The sequence below is a fragment of the Cervus canadensis genome, chromosome 7, assembly GCF_019320065.1.
Source record: "Cervus canadensis isolate Bull #8, Minnesota chromosome 7, ASM1932006v1, whole genome shotgun sequence".
Taxonomy (NCBI): domain Eukaryota; kingdom Metazoa; phylum Chordata; class Mammalia; order Artiodactyla; family Cervidae; genus Cervus; species Cervus canadensis.
The window spans coordinates 52,764,868-52,786,979 of NC_057392.1; the positions used below are offsets into that span (position 1 = coordinate 52,764,868).

General features: G+C 37.2%; 1 protein-coding gene across 4 annotated transcripts in view; it reads right to left on the reverse strand.

The window, feature by feature from the left end:
• Window positions 1-22,112, reverse strand: part of LOC122444794 (interleukin 1 receptor accessory protein) — a 139,792-nt gene that overhangs the window by 65,618 nt on the left and 52,062 nt on the right. For all 4 annotated transcript variants that reach the window (XM_043473419.1, XM_043473421.1, XM_043473420.1 and 1 more), the window contains exon 2: window positions 20,452-20,516. In XM_043473419.1, coding sequence (XP_043329354.1) covers window positions 20,452-20,515 — 64 coding nt within the window. In that variant the 5' untranslated portion in view covers window position 20,516. The remainder of the gene's footprint in view (window positions 1-20,451; window positions 20,517-22,112) is intronic.

Sequence of the window (22,112 nt, forward strand, 5' to 3'; positions counted from 1 at the left end):
TCCCAATCTAGGGATCAAACCTGCATCTCCTGCATTGCAGGTGGATTCTTCATCACTGAGCCACCAGGGAAGTTATCCATTTGTTATTTCTGTGTTTACTTACACAAACTACAAATGATCGCAAAAGAAGCAATTACAGTAACCTGGGCTCAGGGAGGGCGGACAGTGAAGCTAGTCTCTTCTGAAGCGGTCGTCTCACTCCGCAATTGTTGGATTAGAGAACTATGATTTATTAAGATGAGAAAGACAAACTATGACTTGTCAGGATGAGAAAGACATTGCCCACTGCCTGTTTCTTTTCTACCCCAACCCCCAATATTATCATCACTGATCATACATGAAGCAGCCACTTTACTATAATTTCTGGAACTTAATTATTCAAGACCTATATTGCTTCTCTCTTGTGGATTCTATGCTCAAAATACTTTAATAAATAGAAACTTCAATGAATGGCACTGCTCTGTAGTATAGCACACTGTCTAGTGCTATAGTACATCCCCCATAGTACTCAGAACATTAGCCCATGGGTTCTAGACCACTGAATACAGGGACTCTCTTTCCAACTACCAAAGTTTCCTTTTCACAGGACAACTGAGTTTTTCAGCTTTACACCCCACATTGTGCCTGAACAAGCCAAGAAGCTCTGTAAACATGCAGAGTGAAAAAGAGAATAGTGGTAGATTCAATGATAGGCCAACAGGACTTGAAGATAACAGGAAAAATTCAAGGTTAGCAAAATACAAGTTACAGATAAGGAAAAAAATTTAAAAAGTCACACATCTGATAAAGAATATAAACAGATATGTAAAGAACTCTCAAAATTCAATGAGATAACAATTTAAAAAGGGATAAAAGATTTCAACATTTTATCAAAGAAACTATATAAATAGCAAATAAACATATGAAAAAATGTCCCACATCATAGTCATTAGATAAATTTCAATTAAAAATCACAAAGGATACTACCACACACCCATTAGAATGACTAACTTTTATTTTTTAAGGGGAAAATACTAAGTGTTAATAAGGAATGGCACAGAAAATATCAAGTGTTAACAAGGATAAGCCAGAACTCCCATTCACTGCTGATGCAAAAGCAAAATGAAGTACAACCACTTTAGAAAACAGCTTGAAATTTTCCTATTAAGTTAAATATATACTTAAAATATGATCTAGCAATATTAGTTCTAGGTATTTAACAAAGATAAATGAAAACTCATGTTCAAACAAAAGCCTATACACAGGTGTTTATAGCAGACTTAATCAGCATTTTCAAAACCTTGAAGCAGCCAAATGAACTTCAACTTGTTGATGAATAAACAAACTATTGTATTATCTTTACAATGTAATACATCTCAGCAATAAGGAATGAATTTCTCATATGCTTGACAATGTGAACGTATCTCAAATGCATTATGCTAAGTGAAGAAAGCCCAGTTTCATATGATTCCACCTGTATAAAATTCTCGAAAAGGCAGAATTATAGAAACAGAAAACAGATTGATGATTGTCTAGGGGCTTGGGGTGGGGGAAGACATGAGATAAATTTTGGAGGGTAATGGGACTTTTCTGTGTCTTAATTGTTGTGGTGGTTGTTACGTGGCTGTATGTAGTTGCCAAAATTCATTTATTTCACACACCCAAAACTGAATTTTATTATGTAAATGAAGTGAATTAAAAATAAATTTTAAAAGGTCAAGAGTACCTATAAGAGAATATAATTTATTAATAAAAAGAGTGGATATATTTCATATGTACAACTGAATCACTCTGCTGTACAGCTGAAACTAACATAACATATAAATCAACTATATTTCAATAATTTATTTATTTTTTTAAATGGTTGAGTTGTTTAAAGTAAAAATTGATCCAAATAATTCCAGCCTCTTGATTAGAGATTTGGCTCTATCTGGCAGGGGGCAAGAGTTCAATGATGGACCCACTCTACAGGGCCTTTTCTTATCCATCTCCAAGTAGTCAAATCACAGGAATCCTAATGACTTAACCTGGGCACAACTCCTCTAGATACAACTGGCTACTCTCATTTCAAAGTCATGTCTCTCACCTCAAAACCACAATAGCAGTTTCTCTGAACCTCACTTATGACATCAACCAATGTAAAATTGTTATTTAAGATTATGACAGATCCCCTGCTAGATTGTGAACCCAACTGTGAGGGTTTAGATCCTTATCACCCAGCACAGTGTCAGCGCACTGCAAAATCAGAGATCAAGAACTGCATAGAGATAAAAAGCTATGCTTCCTCAGAACTTCTTAATACACATAGCATGCTCTCCCACACAAACTTGTCTACACGACTGACTTTAAAATGCACGCTGTTTGTTCAGTACCATGCTACCACTGAGTTCTTTATGATTAAAACTTCATTTTCTAAATATGTCAACCAAAACTGCCAATAATTGATACATAGCACACACATTTGAAAGGAAACATTCAGCCAATTAAAAAAACAGAGAACATAGGATGTGAATTTTTCATGATGCAAATACTGCGTCAAAATTGATTTGTTGCTTCCTGAAACATATACAGTGCACTCAGTTCCGTTCAGTTCAGTCGCTCAGTCGTGTCCGACACTTTGCAACCCCATGAATCACAGCACGCCAGGCCTCCCTGTCCATCACCAACTCCCGGAGTCCACCCAAACTCATGTCCATTGAGTTGGTGATGCCATCCAACCATCTCATCCTCTGTTGTCCCCTTCTCCTCCTGCCTTTAATCTTTCCCAGCATCAGGGTCTTTTCAAATGAGTCAGCTCTGTGCATCAGGTGGCCAAAGCAATGGAGTTTCAGCTTCAACATTAGTCCTTCCAATGAACATCCAGGACTGATCTCTTTTAGGATGGACTGGTTGGATCTCCTTGCAGCCCAAGGGACTCTCAAGAGTCTTCTCCAACACCACAATTCAAAAGCATCAATTCTTCGGTGCTCAGCTTTCTTTATAGTCAAACTCTCACATCCATACATGACTAGTGGAAAATTTGTTCACCACTGTATCCTAAAGCTTAGCAAATGCCAGGTTCATTAAGTTGTCTTAATAAAACACTCCTTAATGAATGGATACACTTGCTTTTGCCACTATATTGAAAAATACAATTGAAAAATAATACAAATTGCAAATAGTTTACAGTCATCAAAGCCAAAGTAAGTGGCAGAGAATCATAGGACCATAGGCTTGTTTTCAAGCAACTGGTTTTGAAGAGTAGGCAACTACAGGCCTTTTAATGTTCAGAAAATTTGTAAATAAACAAATATCTGAAGCAAATGAAATTCTTTCTTGACAAGAGTTTACCTGCATTTGAAAATGTGGATTCTTATGGGTAAACATTCACCTTCAAGTGCAAAATCTCAGTCCTACTCTCATAATATATGAAAGAAAATCAGTAGTGTTTACCCATATGCCAAGTGCATGGTGTTAGTTTTCAAGTTTTTTCAAGTGAGTATCTGCTTACGTATTTGCTTTTGCTAATTACAGGAAAACTTTGCAGTGGATTATCTCACTGAATCTCCAGAACAACTCTGCAAGGTCGGTAGGGCCAATATGATCATCTTCATTTTATAAAGACAGAGAATCACATGGACACAAGATGTAACTTGAGTCCAGGATACTTTTTCTCTGCATCACATACTGAGAGTTATTCAGGACTTTTTCCAAACTCCCATAGCAATAAGATTTAAGTTTACTACACTAATAAAAAAGAAAATGCTCAAATGTTCCTCTCCAAGATCACAGATTAGGGGGGTATGTCCTGGGAAAACCTCTGAATTCACTATGATCTCTTCTTTTTTGATGCAGTGTATTTTACTTTAAGGAACCATTCTAGAAAGTGCTATGGTATCTATCATACACAACCTGAAATTTATCTGCTACTGTATACTTCAAAAGACATTTACAGTGACTTTTGAAAATAGTTTGGAAGTCTTTCAAAACTTTACACATAGAGTTCCAATAAGTGAAAGTGAAAGTCACTCAGTTATGTCCAACTCTTTGAGACCTCATGAACTGTAGCTTGCCAGGCTTATTTGTCCATGGGATCTCCCAGGCAAGAATACTGGGGCAGATTGCCATTTCCTTCTCCGGGGGATCTTTCCAACCCAGGAACTGAACCTGGGTCTCCTGCAGAGTTCCCATATGACCCAGAAATTCCAGTTCTATGTATATACCCAACAGAAATGGAAAAAACATGTACATACAAAACTTGTACATAAATGTTCACGTAGCATTATCCATAATAGAGAAGAAATGAAAACAATCAAATGCCCATTGATGATGGGTGGATAAACAAGGGGACTATTCACCAATAGAAGTTAGCAAAATACTCATAACATGCTGTAACATGGATGTACCTTGAAAACATTAAGTGAAAACATTATTCTAAGCCAGTCATGAAAAACGTCATATGATTCCATTTATAGGAAATGTCCAGAACAAACAAATCTATGGCAAAAGGAAGTAGCCTAATGGTGGTTTAGGAATGATGGAAAGGGGAAGAAGGGATGTGAATTGGCAGCTAATGAATAGAGTTTCTATTTCAAGGGATGAATATGTCCTTAGATTTGGTGATGGCTGCTAACATGAGTTGCTACTGCTTTCAACACATGGAGTCTTCAGAAAGAAAATATGAAATAAACAATGTCTTCAGTAGTGAAAGGGTTAGAATTCCCTGGATACATCAGGAAAAAGAATAATAGGTTGAGAGTAAAAGACAAGGGTTTGTGTTCTGGTTCCCTGGTTCATCTGTTTACTGTTTTATGACTATGGTTAAGTAGTCTAGTTTCTCTAAGTTTCTGTTTCCTTATCTGCAAATAAGGATAATAATGTAATTTACTGTTTTTCTGATGATCAAATAATACAAATATTTTTAAATTTCTTCCTTCATCTGTCAGCATTCCTTCATTTCTCTAACAATAAACATATACACTATTGGGCTCACAGAATGTGCCAGATACAGTTCATGTTATTAATATCATTATATCAACTAATCATTACAGTGGGTGAACAACATCATATAGTGTAAACAGATGTTGACTTCATTCTTTTTTATTTCCAAAAATTTTTACTCCTTATTTATAACTATAAATATAAGTAGATTATAATATACTCAGATTATACAAAATTATTTTAAAAGGGTAGAAACAAACTCAAACATATTTTTGCTTTCATACAATAATCACTATTAAAATTTGGGTGCATTCTACCAAAAGTTTTCTGTATCTGCATACATGTGCTCACACACACATGCACACAGTGGTGTGTGGTAAACCAGTGATGGAGTTGGGATGGGGTCTGATTTGTAGCAATTATTATTTTCCCCTTGGGTAAATACTCTTACCATAGCCAGTTTCAAACTACCAATGGTTTAATAGCTGGCTCACATAATTCCTGAAAATTGAATAAAAAGCTCTCAAAAGTCCTGCAATCTAAATGTCAGCAAACAACTGCCACTGTTTTAAAGAATTCAGACTTTGAAGACTTTATGCTGTATGGTACCCGTTTTTTGTTTTGTTTTGTTTTTCATTTATTTTTATTAGTTGGAGGCTAATTACTTTACAATATTGTAGTGGTTTTTGTCATACATTGACATGACATGGAAGCAACCTATGCCCATCAGCAGACGAATGGATAAGGAAGCTGTGGTACATATACACCATGGAATATTACTCAGCCATTAAAAAGAATTCATTTGAATCAGTTCTAATGAAATGGATGAAACTGGAGACCATTATACAGAGTGAAGTAAGCCAGAAAGATAAAGACCAATACAGTATACTAACGCATATATATGGAATTTAGAAAGATGGTAATGATAACCCTATATGCAAAACAAAAAAAGAGACACAGATGTACAGAACAGACTTTTGGACTCTGTGGGAGAAGGCGAGGGTGGGATGTTTCGAGAGAACAGCATCGAAACATGTATATTATCTAGGGTGAAACAGATCACCAGCCCAGGCTGGATGCATGAGACAAGTGCTCGGGCCTGGTGCACTGGGAAGACCCAGAAGAATCGGGTGGAGAGGGAGGTGGGAGGGGGGATCGGGATGGGGAATACATGTAAATCCATGGTACCTGTTTTTAAACAGAAATATCTATCATAAACTCATTTCCTTATCATTTCTCTGGTGGCTCAGTTGGTAAAGAATCCACCTGCAATGCAGGAGACCAAGGTTCAATCCCTAGGTGGGAACGACCCCTGGTAGAAGGAAATGGCAATCCACTCCAGTATTCTTGCCTGGAAAACCCCATGGACAGAGGAGCCTGGCAGGCTACAGTCAACAAATATAAAATTACTTTTAAAGACTCAACCGTATTCTCCTTTTTTTTTTTGAATCCTCCATCAATGAATGATTACATTGCTTTTTTCAACATTACCTATTTGAACAGAAGTGTGAAAAGTAAAATTGTGAATATGTCTTTATGCATTTCTCTGATTATTTCCTCAGGATATATGTGTGCAAATTTCATTAAAAGGTGAAAGGGAGGCACTTTTGTGTCTTTGAAACAGTCACGGTGTCCTCCACAGAACCTACTCCAGGTACACTCCTACACACAGGGTACCGGAACACCACACCTGGGCGTTAGATCACATGTCTGTCCAGCACTAGACAGGGCTGTTCCCCTTAATTCTTGCTAATCTAATGGGTGGAAAGTGACATCTCATTGTTGGCTTAATTTGTATCTGTCTTCTTACTCATGAATTTGAGCTTCTTTTTAGGATGAACTTGTTTCTTTCTTTTTGAACTACCTGAACTTCCAGTTAAAAATCTTTTCTCATTTTTCGAAGAATATATTTTTATTGAATGGATTTCTTTTGTGTGCAAGAGCTCCTTGTGTTGGGATGGTACTAACCATTGCCATATACCTATATTTTCCCAAGTTTTCATTTGCCCTTTAACTTATAATATTGTGATGCTCCACTAATGTCAATCTTTATATAATAAAACACATCATATTTTCTTTAATGGCCCCTATCCTTGAAGATATATCTAGAAAGGCTTTTATTTCAACCTTGTGAAAACATTTACATATATTTTCTTCTAGTACTTTTAGGGCTTAATTTATTTTTTTAACATTTAAATATTTATTTCAACTGTGATTGGTTGGGAAGTAAGGAATGAGGTAAAAAATTTAACTTTATTTTTATAGAAATTATCCAAATGTCCTAGTATTTAAATACATCTTTTCCACTGACTCTGGATGCTACCTTGGGCATCCGCCAGCTGCAGGGCTGGCTTACTTTCTTTTCTGGATTTCTGTTTTCACTTCAATTTTGTCCTTGGAGAATTTCTTACCAATTCAGCAATTCATTTTAAATGACATTTATTTTTAAATGCAGAATTTCTAGCTGCTTTACAGGAAAAGGGTTGTTTAGCAGACATGGTCCACCATACTGAGAGAAACTGAAATCTTCTCCAATCTATTTCTGATGTGCTGGCTAGCATGAACATTCAAGAAATAGATAATGTCAGGGACCTATACAAGTCCTTCCAATAACCTTTTGTGATAGTGAAGACAGTTGCAACAGCATCCCTACTAGGCCCTGGACCCTGATTATCTCTTCCTCCTCATCTCAGGCCTCTTCCTCCAGAGTTCTTTTCTTTTTTATTTATTTTGTGTGAATTTAAAAATATTTTTATTGAGGTATAATATAACATTATGTTAGTTTCAGGCATACAGCATAATGATTTGATACTTGCATATATGGTGAAATGTTCACCACAGGAAGTCTAGTTAACATTCGTCACCATACCTAGCTACTTTTTTCCCCCTTGGGATGAAGACTTTTAAGATTTACTCACTTAGCAAATTTCAATGGATAAATAGATAAAGAAGATGTAATATTAGTACAGTATTATTCAGTTAAAAAAAGGAAGTCTTGCCATTTGTAACAACATGGATGGACCTTGAGAAATTATCTTAAGTGATATACATCAAAGACAAACACCACATGATCTCATATGTGGAATCTAAATAAAATAAAATTAACAAAAACCTGAGTCCATAGATATAGAGAACAGATTGGTAGTGGCCAGAGGTGAGAGATGCAAAGGTGGGTAAAACAGGTTACAAACTTTCAGTTACAAAATGAGTCATGGGGATGTAATGCATAGCAGGAGAACTATAGTTAATAAAACTGAAACATGTATTTGAAAGTTCCCCCAAGTCCTTGAAGTTCCAGCAACACTGGCATTATGATCCTTGTGTCTCAAGCCTTCACACATGCCATCCACTGCCTTCTCCCAGCTATCTTCTCAAATAGATCTTCCCAACCATCTGACAATGAGAGTATTGTCCTATTACTTTCCATCAATATAATGTCCTATAGATTATCTTCTCAGAACTTTTAAAAAATGTATTTATTTACTTATTTTCTTCTGCCTTAGACCTTTTGCAAGAATTAAGCTTCATGAAGGCAGATATCATCTGTGTTTTGTGTACCAACAAATACAGACAAGCAGAGTATTTGGCACACACTGCTATACTATGAATGGATGCAAAGTGTCTTAATTTTTTTTTTTTTTACATCCCCTGTGGTAAAGGGAACATTGACAGGTGCCCAGGAAACATCTGCTGAGCTGGGTTCCACATCTAGTCATGAAGGACCAGTTCCCCTAGATGTGGGTATAATACAGATCTTTGACTTGTTTTTATCACATCACAGAGGTATATTTTCAAAACAGGAGGGAAATACTTATCCTTTTGTGATTAAAAGTATAACAGGCTTTAAAATGGTAGCTCAGCTGTTAAAGAATCTACCTGCAATGCAGCGGATGTGGGTTTGATCCCTGGATCAGGAAGATCCTTTGGAGAAGGAAATGACAACCCACTCCAGTATTCTTGCCTGTGAAATCACATGGACAGAGGAGCCTGGTGGGCTACAGTCCATGGGGTCACAAAGAATAGTACATGACTGGGTGACTGAGCCCATATGGCTGTTGGTCTAAGTGACACCATCCTGGCCTTTACAGTTTCTCCTGTCCTTCACCGACCCTACCCAGGACTGTACTGAGCAGTGTGCCCCTGCTTTGTCATCAAGGGCTTTGTAGTTAACAGATACTGCTTAATAATTACTAGGGTCAGGTGGCCTCTATGCTCTGTTAGTCCCCACAAAATGATGAAAGCCTTTGCTGACATATTCCCAGCACCCACAAGACTAGTTACTCATTCATGAATTTTGACTTAGAGATGCATGTCCTATTTCCAAGTACCTACCTTCCTACCCTTGGTGAACTATAAAATTGTCCCCATGGCCCCTTGGTGGCACAGAGAGCAGCTGCAAATGCTTCTGAATACTTGTCTACCCAATCCAGATCCCACCCTGTAAGTTACACATAAGAAACTGATCCATTGACTATAATGAGCCACCTGCCTTATTTTTCAGCCTCAAGATGCTTCTCAGTTCAGTGGGTACATTTGCTCCCTCTGTCCTTCAATACACACACAGTCACTCACTCACTCACATACACAAAAAGTAACGGTTTCTATAATGAAAAAAGATAAAATATTCCAGGCCCGCCAGGAATAAAATGGAACTCGGAGTGACTCTACCACCAAATTTCAAAATTCATACCCAAACACCACTAAAGCCTAGCAGGAAAAAAACTGGCATTTTTAGACTGAAAATTATTTTCTAAGACTATACATCTAAAATGTGTCCCAGGTGGTATAGTTGGTAAAGAATCTGCCTGCCAATTCAGGAGACACAAGAGACTCAGATTCGATACCTGGGTCAGGAAGATGATCTGGAGTAGGAAATGGCAAGCCACTCCAGTATTCTTGCCGGGAAATTCTCATCAACATAAGAGCCTGGTGAGCTATGTGTTCATGGAGTTGCCAAGAGTCAGACACAACTGAGCTAAGTTGTGGTGGTATATATCTAAAAATGTCTGAGCCACATGAAAACATAATTTGCCAAGTTCCAAAACACTTAAGAGGAGGGAAAGAGCCTGCTGTACTTGGGCCAGAAGGAAAAGACAACGAGTTCCAACTAACATTTCAGAGTTAGTGACATGGGAAGCCAAATGAATAATGCCAACTTAACCTTGAATACCTTGATATTGAATGGTTTGCCTTGGAAACGAACAGAGATCATTCTGTCACAGCAATACATGAACCGAGAACTTCCAGATGTTCAAGCTGGTTTTAGAAAAGGCAGAGGAACCAGAGATCAAATTGCCAACATCCACTGGATCATGAAAAAAGCAAGAGAGTTCAGGAAAACATCTATTTCTGCTTTATTGACTATGCCAAAGCCGTTGACTGTGTGAATCACAATAAACTGTGGAAAATCCTGAAAGAGATGGGAATACCAGACCACCTGACCTGACTTCTGAGAAACCTGTGTGCAGTCCAGGAAGCAACAGTTAGAACTGGACGTGGAACAACAGACTGGTTCCAAATAGGAAAAGGAGTACATCAAGGCTGTGTATTGTCATCCTGCTTATTTAACATATGCAGAGTACATCATGAGAAACACTGGGCTGGAAGAAGCACAAGCTGGAATCAAGATTACTGGGAGAAATATCAATAACCTCGGATATGCAGATTACACCACCCTTACGGCAGAAAGTAAAGAGGAACTAAAAAGTCTCTTGATGAAAGTGAAAGAGGAGAGTGCAAAAGTTGGCTTAAAGCTCAACATTCAGAAAACCAAGATCACGGCATCTGGTCCCATCACTTCATGGGAAATAGATGGGGAAACAGTGGAAACAGTGACAGAGTTTATTTTTTGGGGCTCCAAAATCACTGCAGATGGTGACTGCAGCCTTGAAATTAAAAGACACTTATTCCTTAGAAGGAAAGTTATGATCAACCTAGACAGCATATTAAAAAGCAGAGACATTACTTAACCAACAGAGGTCCGTCTAGTCAAGGCTATGATTTTTCCAGTAGTCATGTATGGATGTGAGAGTTGGACTGTGAAGAAAGCTGAGAACCGAAGAATTGATGCTTTTGAACTGTGGTGTTGGAGAAGCCTCTTGAGGGTCCCTTGGACTGCAAGGAGATCCAACCAGTCCCTCCTAAAGGAGATCAGTCCTGGGTGTTCATTGGAAGGACTGATGCTGAAGCTGAAACTCCAATACTTTGCCCCCCTCATGCAACAAGTTGACTCATTGGAAAAGACCCTGATGCTGGGAGGGATTGGGTGCAGGAGAAGGGGACAAAAGAGGATGAGATGGTTGGATGGCATCACCAACTCAATGGACATGAGTTTGAGTAAACTGGGAGTTGTTGATGGCCAGGGAGGCCTGGCGTGCTGCGATTCATGGGGTTGCAAAGAGTCGGACACGACTGAGTGACTGAACTGAACTCAACTGAGTGCACTGTATATGCTTCAGGAAGCAACAAATCAATTTTGACATAGTATTTGCACCATGAAAAATTCATATCCTATGTTCTCTGTTTTTTTAATTGGCTGAATGTTTCCTTTCAAATGTGTGTGCTATGTATCAATTATTGACAGACAGTTTGGGTTGGCATATTTAGAAAATGAAGTTTTAATCATAAAGAATTCAGTGGTAGCATGGTACTGAGCAAACAGTGTGCATTTTAAAGTCAGTCATGTAGACAAGTTTTACCACTGAGTAATAGTTATGTTGTTTAGTTGCTAAACTGTGTCCGACTCTCAGACGCCATGGACTGTAGTCTGCCAGGCTCCTCTGTCCTTGGGATTTCCCAGCAAGAATACTGGAGTGGGTTGCCATTTCCTTCTTCAGGGTATCTTCCCAACCCAGGGACTGAACTGAAGTCTCCTGCATTGGCAGGCAGATTCTTCACCACTGAGCCACCTGGGAAGCCCTAATAATAGGGCTTTTAAGTTAATTGAACTTTTTAAATTCACTTTTCTGAATCTGGAGTTCCTCACTGGTAAAGACAGATGAAAACATTTATCGCTATCTTATGAGGTTATTTAGAAATTTATGTAATATTTTGTGTTAATACATACACATACACAACTCTCTAATTCAATTAATGTTATCCCCCTCACCTTCCTTCTTTTTTATTAAACACACACATTCCACTATATAGTTATTACCAATTTACAGAGAATTAGAATAAAAGATATTTAAAATCACGCTTAGTTTAACAAGATCTTCCTTTATGATTAAAAAATCCAATATTACATAATGCTTCATGGCCATTTTTGCAGTCATAAGTTATCATTGCATTGTAGATGAGAGGAAGAACATTTTTAATAATAGGATATTTAGAGTAATAAAGGTGAAATAGCTAAGAGCTAGCTTTAATAAGTAATCAGAAACAAAGACCCTGACTTTACTTTCTTCCTGAAATTCCCCTTAGCATCTCACTTAGAATAGTGCATGCCATGGGAGGGACTCCTCCAACACTTCCATTTACTAACTGCTTTATTCACAATTTCCATTATTTCAACCATCCTCCAAACAAAGCAATACCTTCCTCTTAGACCTAAATACAAGCTGGGTTTCTACTGAGCCTCAAGCAATACACTGCTAATAGAAAATACGTGTTACATCTCAGTGTCAATTGTAAATAGCAGATTGTTTCTGCCCTAGACCTTATGTATGCAGAGTGCATAAGGGAACACCCTTGCCTGCCGTCTCCTCTTCCTTCATTACCATGCCGGCAGTGTGCAGTTCGATGCCTCTATCATCTCTGCCGTATTCTGCCTTCACAATACAAGTATCTTGAAGATGCTAATGGCACTCTTGACTAGAAGAACACTAGATACAAGGAAACTCCTATAATATTTAAGGCTTCTATTTCATCTCATCATTTTAAAATACAAAGAAGAAAGGAAAAAGAATGTAGAGATAAACAACAGAAGCTGAGCTATTCTGAAATGATACCATCCAATGTAAAGTTCAGTTAGAAAGGGAGAGTATTTAAGTGTGGTATTTCTGTTAAAAGTGTTTTTTTTTTTTTTAATGACCTGAAAAAGTATATAACTGAGATTGCATCAAATACAGCAACGTTCCTCTATGGAAAGACTCTCTGTAGCTCTTTGTCTTTGTATCTCTCTCTATGTGTCTCTGTCTCTATCACTATCTCTTCTCTTTCTTCATCTCTCCTTTTTCTTTCCTCTTCTCTCCTCACCCCCACTCCTCTTTGTTTTCCTTTATCTTTAGTGGACAATAAAAAACCACTGAAAAGACATTTAGAAGCAAGCCATGGATGTCAAAAAGTCCTGTGTAAGAGTAATTCAGTTTTCCCCAGAAGACTAGATAGATCAAAAAGTCCAAAGCAAATTAGAAAATATGAGGATAAAATTAAGGCTTTCTAAGTGAAAAGCAAAAATTACTTCATTAAGAGTTCTGGGGCCATCTGAAGTCCCAAAGATCTAGGGAAGGACAGAATTAACTCTGGTGCATCAATTTAATCTATTAAGTATAAAATGTCTGAACAGCAAACTAGTCCACAATGAATGATTAGAGGTGTCTTCCCAAAGTGAAAAAGGGTAAACAAAGCTAGAGTAAATAATGGTCAACAATGGTTGAGAACTGCTTGAGAACAATAATTTGTATATCTGTGTTAGCCTTAACACTAATAGAGATCTTTATTTCAACTAAGAATCAAATAAAACCCACAGTATTATATTAATAAAGAGCTATATTTATATAGAAAAAGCTACCAGTGACTGATGGATGACCTCTCTTTCTATTTCTTTTGAGTATCTGTATAAGTTCCTTGAAGGAAGCATAGTTGGCAAATACTCTTCAGTTCATCCCTCTCCCTGGCATGGAAAGCCCAAACTTTAAAGGGACCACAATGTTCTGTTATATAAGTTACGGGAAAAATGCAAACATCAGTACAGTGTAGTATATATCAAAATGCACAGTAATGACCTCTATGGGAAAAGAATCTAAGAAAGAATGGATATATGTATATGTATAGCTGACTCACTTTGCTGTGCATACACTGTAAATCAACCAAACTCCAATATTTTTTTTTAAATGCATACGCCTGCCTAGCTTAAGGAGTACTTCAAAAAATAGGAAAGTATCTTGGAAGTTAAAAAAAAAAAAAAATAATAATGATGGCAAAGAGCCTTAAACTATTACTACAGACTTTATGAACACTGTAGGAAAGGGTATTTATTTCCTAATAATGTAAAATTTTGCCAGGAGTTTTGATTCTGATGGCAGAAGGAGAAAAGAAATTCATGAAAATAACAGAACTCAGCCAAGTCTAGATGATCAAGTATGTGATTGTTTTGTCTCTTTTCTCTGATTTTCTCAACCATCTTGTATTTTCATTGTTCCTACTGCCTCTAAAACAGAGAAAGACAAAAGAAGGCAATTCTGTACATTGCTTTTATAGGTTTGTATGGCAGGTATTTGAAATTATGACCAAGGTTCTCATATTATTTATAAAATTTATCTATTTTCTCCCTGACCCTCAAAAATAAATGAACAATTGCAAAACCCAGTGGATTTTAGAATAAAGCAATCTTTGGGGTTTTTTTTTTTTTAATATTGAGGATAGAAGTATATTTTATTTTTTAAAGAAATTCATCTATTAAATAGAAAAGCTTTTTTAAAAATAGTGAAGTAAAATGGGTGAGGACTGGCCCAGTAGTGAGTCAGTGGTAATCAGATGGTGATTTGGTTCTCTAAAGCTCATCTAAATATGGCAGAAACAAATGTTACAGGGTGAGGGGTGGGATGGGCCTGCAGAAACAAAGGTGATTCAAAGGGCAGAAGAAGGTCTTATAAGCCAGACATTGTCACTGAGAACCATATATACTCACATATCCCCTGCAAAAATAGAGTCTTCTCTTAATTCATACATGTGAAGGAAAAATCAGGTCATTTTTCTAAACATAGAATTATCACTGTATTACAAGAAGCCTTTCTAGAGACTTTATAACTACAAAGTCAGCATCACACCAATAAATTGTGGTACCCTAATATCTTTTCAATACCCACCTTTGGGAAGTACAAGTAACTAAACATAAACATCAATCTTTCAAAGCCTTTAAAAGAAAAATAAACGAAGAGTGAAGATACCTGCTCCCAAGAAGAAACATTTAAAGGACATCAGGGTGAATGTTATAATTCCAATGACCTTTAGGTCTAAGAATAAAATGAACCATATTCTTCTCACATTCTTTAAATGTTTGGACTAAATTGCATAGAAACAAAATGTGTTCAGGATGACCAGCCATGAGCAACAGAGATAGGACTGAATGTCACAAGTACACCCAAGTAAGGAGTTTTTCAAAAAGCACATTCAAATAATATGAGACCACGGGAGCTGGCAACAAATTGAATCTTTGCCCCAAACTGAAGGACCCATTGCTTGGCACTAAAATACAATAGATCCCTGTAGAAGAAAAACAACAACAAAGAACTACCCAAGTGTATCTAAAATACATTAAACACAAATATTTCCTTCACCTGCAGGGATTCCTGTCCTCCACAATCTGTTCCCAACCTGCCTTTCTGGCTTGGCTTCTAAACACCTTCACACTATCCCTTCAGCAAAACTGAACTATTCTGTTCCCAAATAAGAGATGTATTTTCTCCTAGAAAAGAACAGTTGTTCTTTGATTGAGAAATCTTCAATACTGCCCTACAGGATTAATAACTATCTCTGCTCTCTCATGCAATTTTGTTTGGTATTTAGTTTTTCTTCTTTCTCTCAGACTTGACTAAGATTCTTACAATAAGAACTTTTCTTTATTTACCCTGGATTCTAACAATATGAAATGGTCAAACACATGATATTCAGAATAAAGTGAAATCATTGTAAGATAAACATTTGTCATTAGAAGTAATTAAATAATAGGAATGGTGTATCCTGGATATGTCCATGGTTTATTGTAAGACCCACAATGTTCTTTAATAAAAAAGCAATAATGAAGAATTGGTTGAGATTTTGCTATTGTCAGTTGGTCTAGTTGGCTGGATGGTTAGCTCTTCTGTTGCTAATAGGTTGGTTGCTTTGGTTTATATGTAAGGACACAGAGAAACAGCATGATTAAATGTCTTTAATGTCATTAAACAGCTCATTAAGTGAAACAGTCAGAACCTGAATCAATATCTTGATTCCTGCTAAGCCACAATGCTTTTACTTATTTATTTATTTTACATAGTGTAATTCATTCCCAATAAGTCACACTATTATTTCCACTCTCTGCATATTTCTTAAAAATAATGATTAAAAAATCAGGGACTCTTACCTCTGTTAGCATAAGAAAGCCTTAAGGTTAGGCAATGTGGTCCAAAAGAAAGAGCTTGGCTTTTGGAGGAAAGATGGCCTTTGAAACTGCTAACTGAGGCCAACCCCACCCTCCCTTCTCACCTTTTCCTCCCTACTCGGCCCCCACCCTGGCTCTATATTTCCTAATCTATAAGAGGGTTGTAAGAATCTCTACACCCCATCTCTGAAGCTAATGATAATGTGTGAAAAATCTAGCCCTGCACCTGGCACACAGTCAACAGTTTGCTGACTCTGAAAGAAAAAGCTGTATTTAAAGATGTGTGTGTGTGCACGCGCGCGTGCATTTGAGGAAGAAAATTCATGGTTATCATTTTTCATATGGTCTGCAGCAAATAATTTTGAGATGGCAGTATTTTTCAAATTCATCAGATTATATATGGTACCATTCTAACTACCTTCCCAACTTGGAATCACAATTTCCAAATATTTACTTCTACTCTAAAGGTGACTTTAACAGTTCAACTTTCTAACCTGCTGCCAAAGAAACACACCAAAAGAGAAGTGTGTGGCAAATCAGTTTGCTTTTAGAATTCTTGCAAAGGAGAACTTCTTTGCATATAGTATTGGAAATATTTAATTGTATGATAAGCAAAAATGGGAATATTGAGTCTTGGGCTTACATTACATTGATTTTCTTCCTTGTGGGTGGAAAACATCTCAAATGAGGGTGAAGGGGGAGGGGTAAAAATAATTCCCATGTGTTAATGAAAAACATAGCAATCTATTATAGGGTGGTCCTTTAATAATTAACAAAACTCATGACCCCTGGGATCTTAATATATTTTTCTAAATTATTTATATGCTAGTAGAGTCCAAGGGGAATGTATTTAGTAAAAATAATACCTATCTTAGGAACCGAGAAAATAGTTGCAGTCACAGTTTTGTTACGTATTAGCTGTATGACTTTGGATAGTTCTCTCAGCCACTTTGATTCTAATTTTCTGACCCCTAAAAGGGAGTTAAAATACCTTGACTGCTGTGTTTTAGGTGTGAGAACTAAATGACAAAGAATATGTAAACTTCAAACAAAATTGTATTTCAGCAAAGGGAGCTTTATTATCACCTTTATAACTGTTACATTATATTATCACTATTAAAATCATTTCAAGCTTTAATTCCTTAGAAGAGAGTAAATACTGATCTTTGATTATTTGCTTTTATTACCATCAGAAATGAAATGTTGACCCCACACTCCCCAGTGAAGCTGGAAATCACAGGATTGGTATAGAAAGACTATGTTTTCTAGTCAGAATCGTGTACCTTAAAGTCCAGTTGACTTTATTTGAAATGCACTACACAGAAATAAAGTTGTTGTGTGGTTGTGATTTCTTTTTAAAATTTGGTACTTTCCTTTAGAGAAGGGTCCACATGAAGGGGTCCAGAGGAACAAGATAAAACAAATATCACAAACATGGACAGAGCTCTAGGGTTTTCAAGAGATCTCTCTTTGTTTACATCAATCCTGTGGTCCCGTTAACATGGGTACCTGAAGCATAGGAAGGACCTTACGAAAGACTAACCATCTGCTGTCATCTACACTGTTGTAAAAGGCATGATGCACGAGAGGTTGCTTCATCGGATCCCTTTCTCCCTCTCACAGCTCAGAGCCGGTTCCCCTTTTATTTTTGTCAATAACACTTACTTTTTGTTCCTCTCCTTCCAATTAGGAAGTGCATCACTGACACAGACACAATATACCTTTTCATAAGGAAGGCAAATGAATATGGGCCAGATGGGCCGAGGGCATTACAACATGTTTCCTGCTCCCATGGTGACTCAATGGGGCTGGTATGAGAACGTGTTTTATTCAAGAAGTCAGCTTCCCTGGCAGAATTATGAGTCAGTTCCTGGGTAAAAAGCTCACTCTCCAACAACATCTGAGGGGGTGGTGGGGGGTGCTCTTTGGATGGATTACAGTAAAGGTCATTCAGAAAAGCAACTCTGCCAGGACCAGTGGGGAGGCACCAGCACTAATGAGCCACTAACTCCTGAGAATTCATTGATCTCTAACAAGGTTAACAAGGTCATTTTTCCATTTCCCTTCAAGGTGAGGACATAAAACCACATTGACGAATTGCTAGTATGAATACAAACAAGTTCTATTATAAACTTTATAACTGACCAATTATATAGTTGACCAACTTGGGCCAAAAAAACAATATGAAGGGACAGCTTTTCATTCATTTTATATATATATATATATATATATATATATATATATATATATATATATATATCTATGCCCATCATATATCTATCCGTATATATATATAAACATTGAGTTCCTACTATGTGTCTGTGTCAATCTTTACTCCAAGTGTATGGGTTAACAGACAAAATGGACAAGTCCCTGTCCTTGGGGACCTTAAAAGCAGAGAAATAGGAAGGAACAGAGGAAGAGAGAGAGAGAAAGAAAGAAAGGAGAAGAAAACAGGGATTGGAAAGGAAAAAGAAAATGAAAAAAGAGCAGGAGGAGAAGAGAAGGATGAGAATGATTGATATAGTGACAAAAAAAATGAGTGTTAAGAAGAAAACTAAAGAAGGATAGAGGACTGGAGTGATTGACTGGGCTATTTTAGTTAAGATGGTTAAGGATTGCTTCTGTAAGAAGATACCATTCAAGGATAGAACTAAATGAAATAAGAAACTACAATCAGGGGTTATACTCAGCATATTTAAAATCAGGACATCAGGGAACTGTCCAGTCAAATGGGACACTCAATTAAGCAGGGTAGACGCTGGTTTAAACAGGCAGTAGAGCTCTATACTAGAGCATCCCAGTTGAATATCAGTCCTGCTTATAATATATCCTCTCCTCTGTAAAGCCTCTAAGGGCCAACGAGGTTAGAAGTTATCTCTCCTTCTCTTGGCTTTGAGCTGTACTCTGTCCAAGTTATACCACTCCTTTAGTGCTGTTTTTGGTTTCCAATAAAATGCCTTAAGTGATGTAGCAAAACCAAAACACACAAAGGAAAAGTAATCAAGATGATAGGAAGGCTTAAATCCACGCCACATGAAGAACAGTTGAAGGTATATACTGGAGAACATGGCCATGGTTTGGTGACCTCTGTTGAACATCTCTGATGGCCTCTCACATAGAAGAAGAATTAAATCAATGAGATTCAAAGTATGATCCATGATCTTCAGGGAAATTATACATGGGAAGGTTTTTTGTTTTTTTTTAAATGAAGATAACTCTGTTCCTTGAATTAAAAGTAGAGACTCATGGAATGAGGTATTTTCCATTTAAATCAAGCAGTTGAACCAAAAAAAATGTATGGATGTGACAAAAGACAAATTTCAGTTACACGTACTAAAATTTTTCTAATAATGTGATCAGTCCAAAGACATCATGGGCCAAAATGAGATGATCACTAGTTAGAGGTACCATCAAATAGTTCTGAGAAGTACTTCTACAGATGAGATGAGATCTACGAAGACAGACTTTCAAGTCCCCTGTAACTCTGATGTCATATGATCCATGTCCAAGATAGCTGAGTTTGGTTATTTAAACTCAATAAATATTTTGGCTGCATCTTCTTATGCTTGTGAAGCAACATCCAAAGAAAGAATGAGCCTAACGATAGGTTCTTTCCTTCCTATATGTGTGTTCTCCGTGTGCTTAGCTGTTCAGCCATGTCCAACTCTCTGTGACCCTTTGGACTGTAGGCCTCCAGGCTCCTCTGTCCATGGGATTTTTCAGGCAAGATTGTCATTTCCTTCTCCAGAGGATCTTCCCAACTGAAGGACTGAACCTGTGTCTCTTGTGTCCCCTGCATTGCAGGAGTCATCAGAGCAAAACTATCCTTATTTATTTGTTTTTATAAGGTATCAATGGGCTGTTACCACCAAGGCTTTCTCTGCCACTAGCTCAAGTTTGGAACTCAGAAGTCATCCACTATCACTGTCATTTCTTTTCCCATAGGACCTGAGGTAAGGGGAAGAAATACGATTCTAGTTGCCTTAGACGTGAAGGTGAGGAAAAATTCCTATAAGTAAACACACCCAACCAGTCCTCCCAGTGTACTTTGCCCCATAAAGACTAAAGATTTCAGTAGTTCTTGCCACCATCACAATTATATGATTCTGTCAAATATAAGATTTTATATTACCACAGAAGTCAGTGGAAATAAGCAACATTATGTTTTCTTAACCCATTTTCAGACATACAACATTACCCTACATGTTCTCTGCATCTTAATAGATTGTTAAAAGACATTCACTTACCTGAGGCATCGCTTTGCAGGATCCCATAGAAGTACAGACTCATTATACACCACAGAAGTCCCATCCTGTCAATGCAAACATAAAGGTAAGGAGAGAACTTATTACCCTCAAGTGCTTAAATAATACTAGTGCATATATAGCCTGACTATTGACTAGGAACTGCTTTAAGACTTTTACAATATTAACACAAAAATACAATTATATTTATAATAACACATTTTTATATTTATAAAAAATATAACACAACCATAAAATTATAACAATTTTACAATGTTAATATTGTCAGAACCAACCAGGAAAATAGGCTTTTTTTATGTCACCATATTACAGATAAGAAAACTGAGACAAGTGTAAATAACATAAAAGATACTTTGGCTAGAAAAGGGTAACTGGTGCATCTAGCTTGTGCATGCTCAGTCACATCCAACTCTTTGCAACCCCATGGACTGTAGTCTGCCAGGCTCCTCTGTCCATGGAATTTTCCAGGCAAGAATACTGGAGTGGGTTGCCATTCCCTTCTCCAGGGGATCTTCCTGAAGTCCCAGCGAACAAACTCTCATCTCTTGAGTCTCCTGCCTTAGCAGGCAGATTCTTTACCACTGGTAGCACCTGAGAAATCCCAGAAAGTGGTAGGGTAATGATTAAATTACAACAGCCTGGCTCTAGAATGGTCTCTTAATCACTGAACTCTGCCTACTTAAAAATATTTTTTTAGATTTTTTTTTTCATCAGAGTTGAATTTCCGGCAGATAAGTTTGTTCTTCTTACCCTTCATCATATTGTCTTGGTTTATTTCCACTTGGAAATGTTTTATTATCTAGACACTTTTTCTTCTTAGTGAGGAACAGAAAGTCTAGAAATCCTAGATTCAGACTTGGTTTGCAGTCCACCATACTCTGAATTTATAGCAAAGGGAAATGTATAACCCTCATGTCTTACTGTGCCTGTTCTACTCTTCCTAGTCAAGAGACAAATGATGAAGCTGGATTCCAGTTTCTGTGATCTTTAGCCCTTCTGCTGGTAACCAGCTGAAACAGTTCACTAGCAAGAAAGATGCCCTTTTATTTGGTTGTGTGATCTTTGATGCAGAAGGGCTGGAGGTATAACAACTCTGTTAACTATTTCTTTCCCCTCTACTCTAGACATATCTGGCCCCTGATAAAACCTCTGTGGGGTTATAAATACTGAAACCTGAATATTACTGAGAAATTCCATATCAAGGACCTCCACTCTCTGTTTTGAACATAACAGCCATACGGGGGTAATTACAGAGGTCTTGGTAACTTGTCCAGATCATACTTCTAGAAGGTGGCAGAGATGAGATTTATATCCACACCTGACAAACTACATCTATTATCCCAAATATTAGCCTATGCCACAAGTTTCACAGTAACACAGTAGTCTAAAAATCACAGAAGTATTTAATAAATAGGGTGACCTACTAACAGCATTTGAAACGGGACATTTATAAGGGTGCTACACTGAAACAAAACGTATAAACCAGTATTGTTCAAGCCATCCAGAATGTGTGTTCATTTTAAAGGAGGATGCAAGTTTCATACACTTGTCACCTCTATTGGCCACACATCACCAAAAATCTCTAATGTGCTTCTTTCTTAGCATGACTGTACATCAGAGTCCCTCGGAAAGCAAGGAGATCA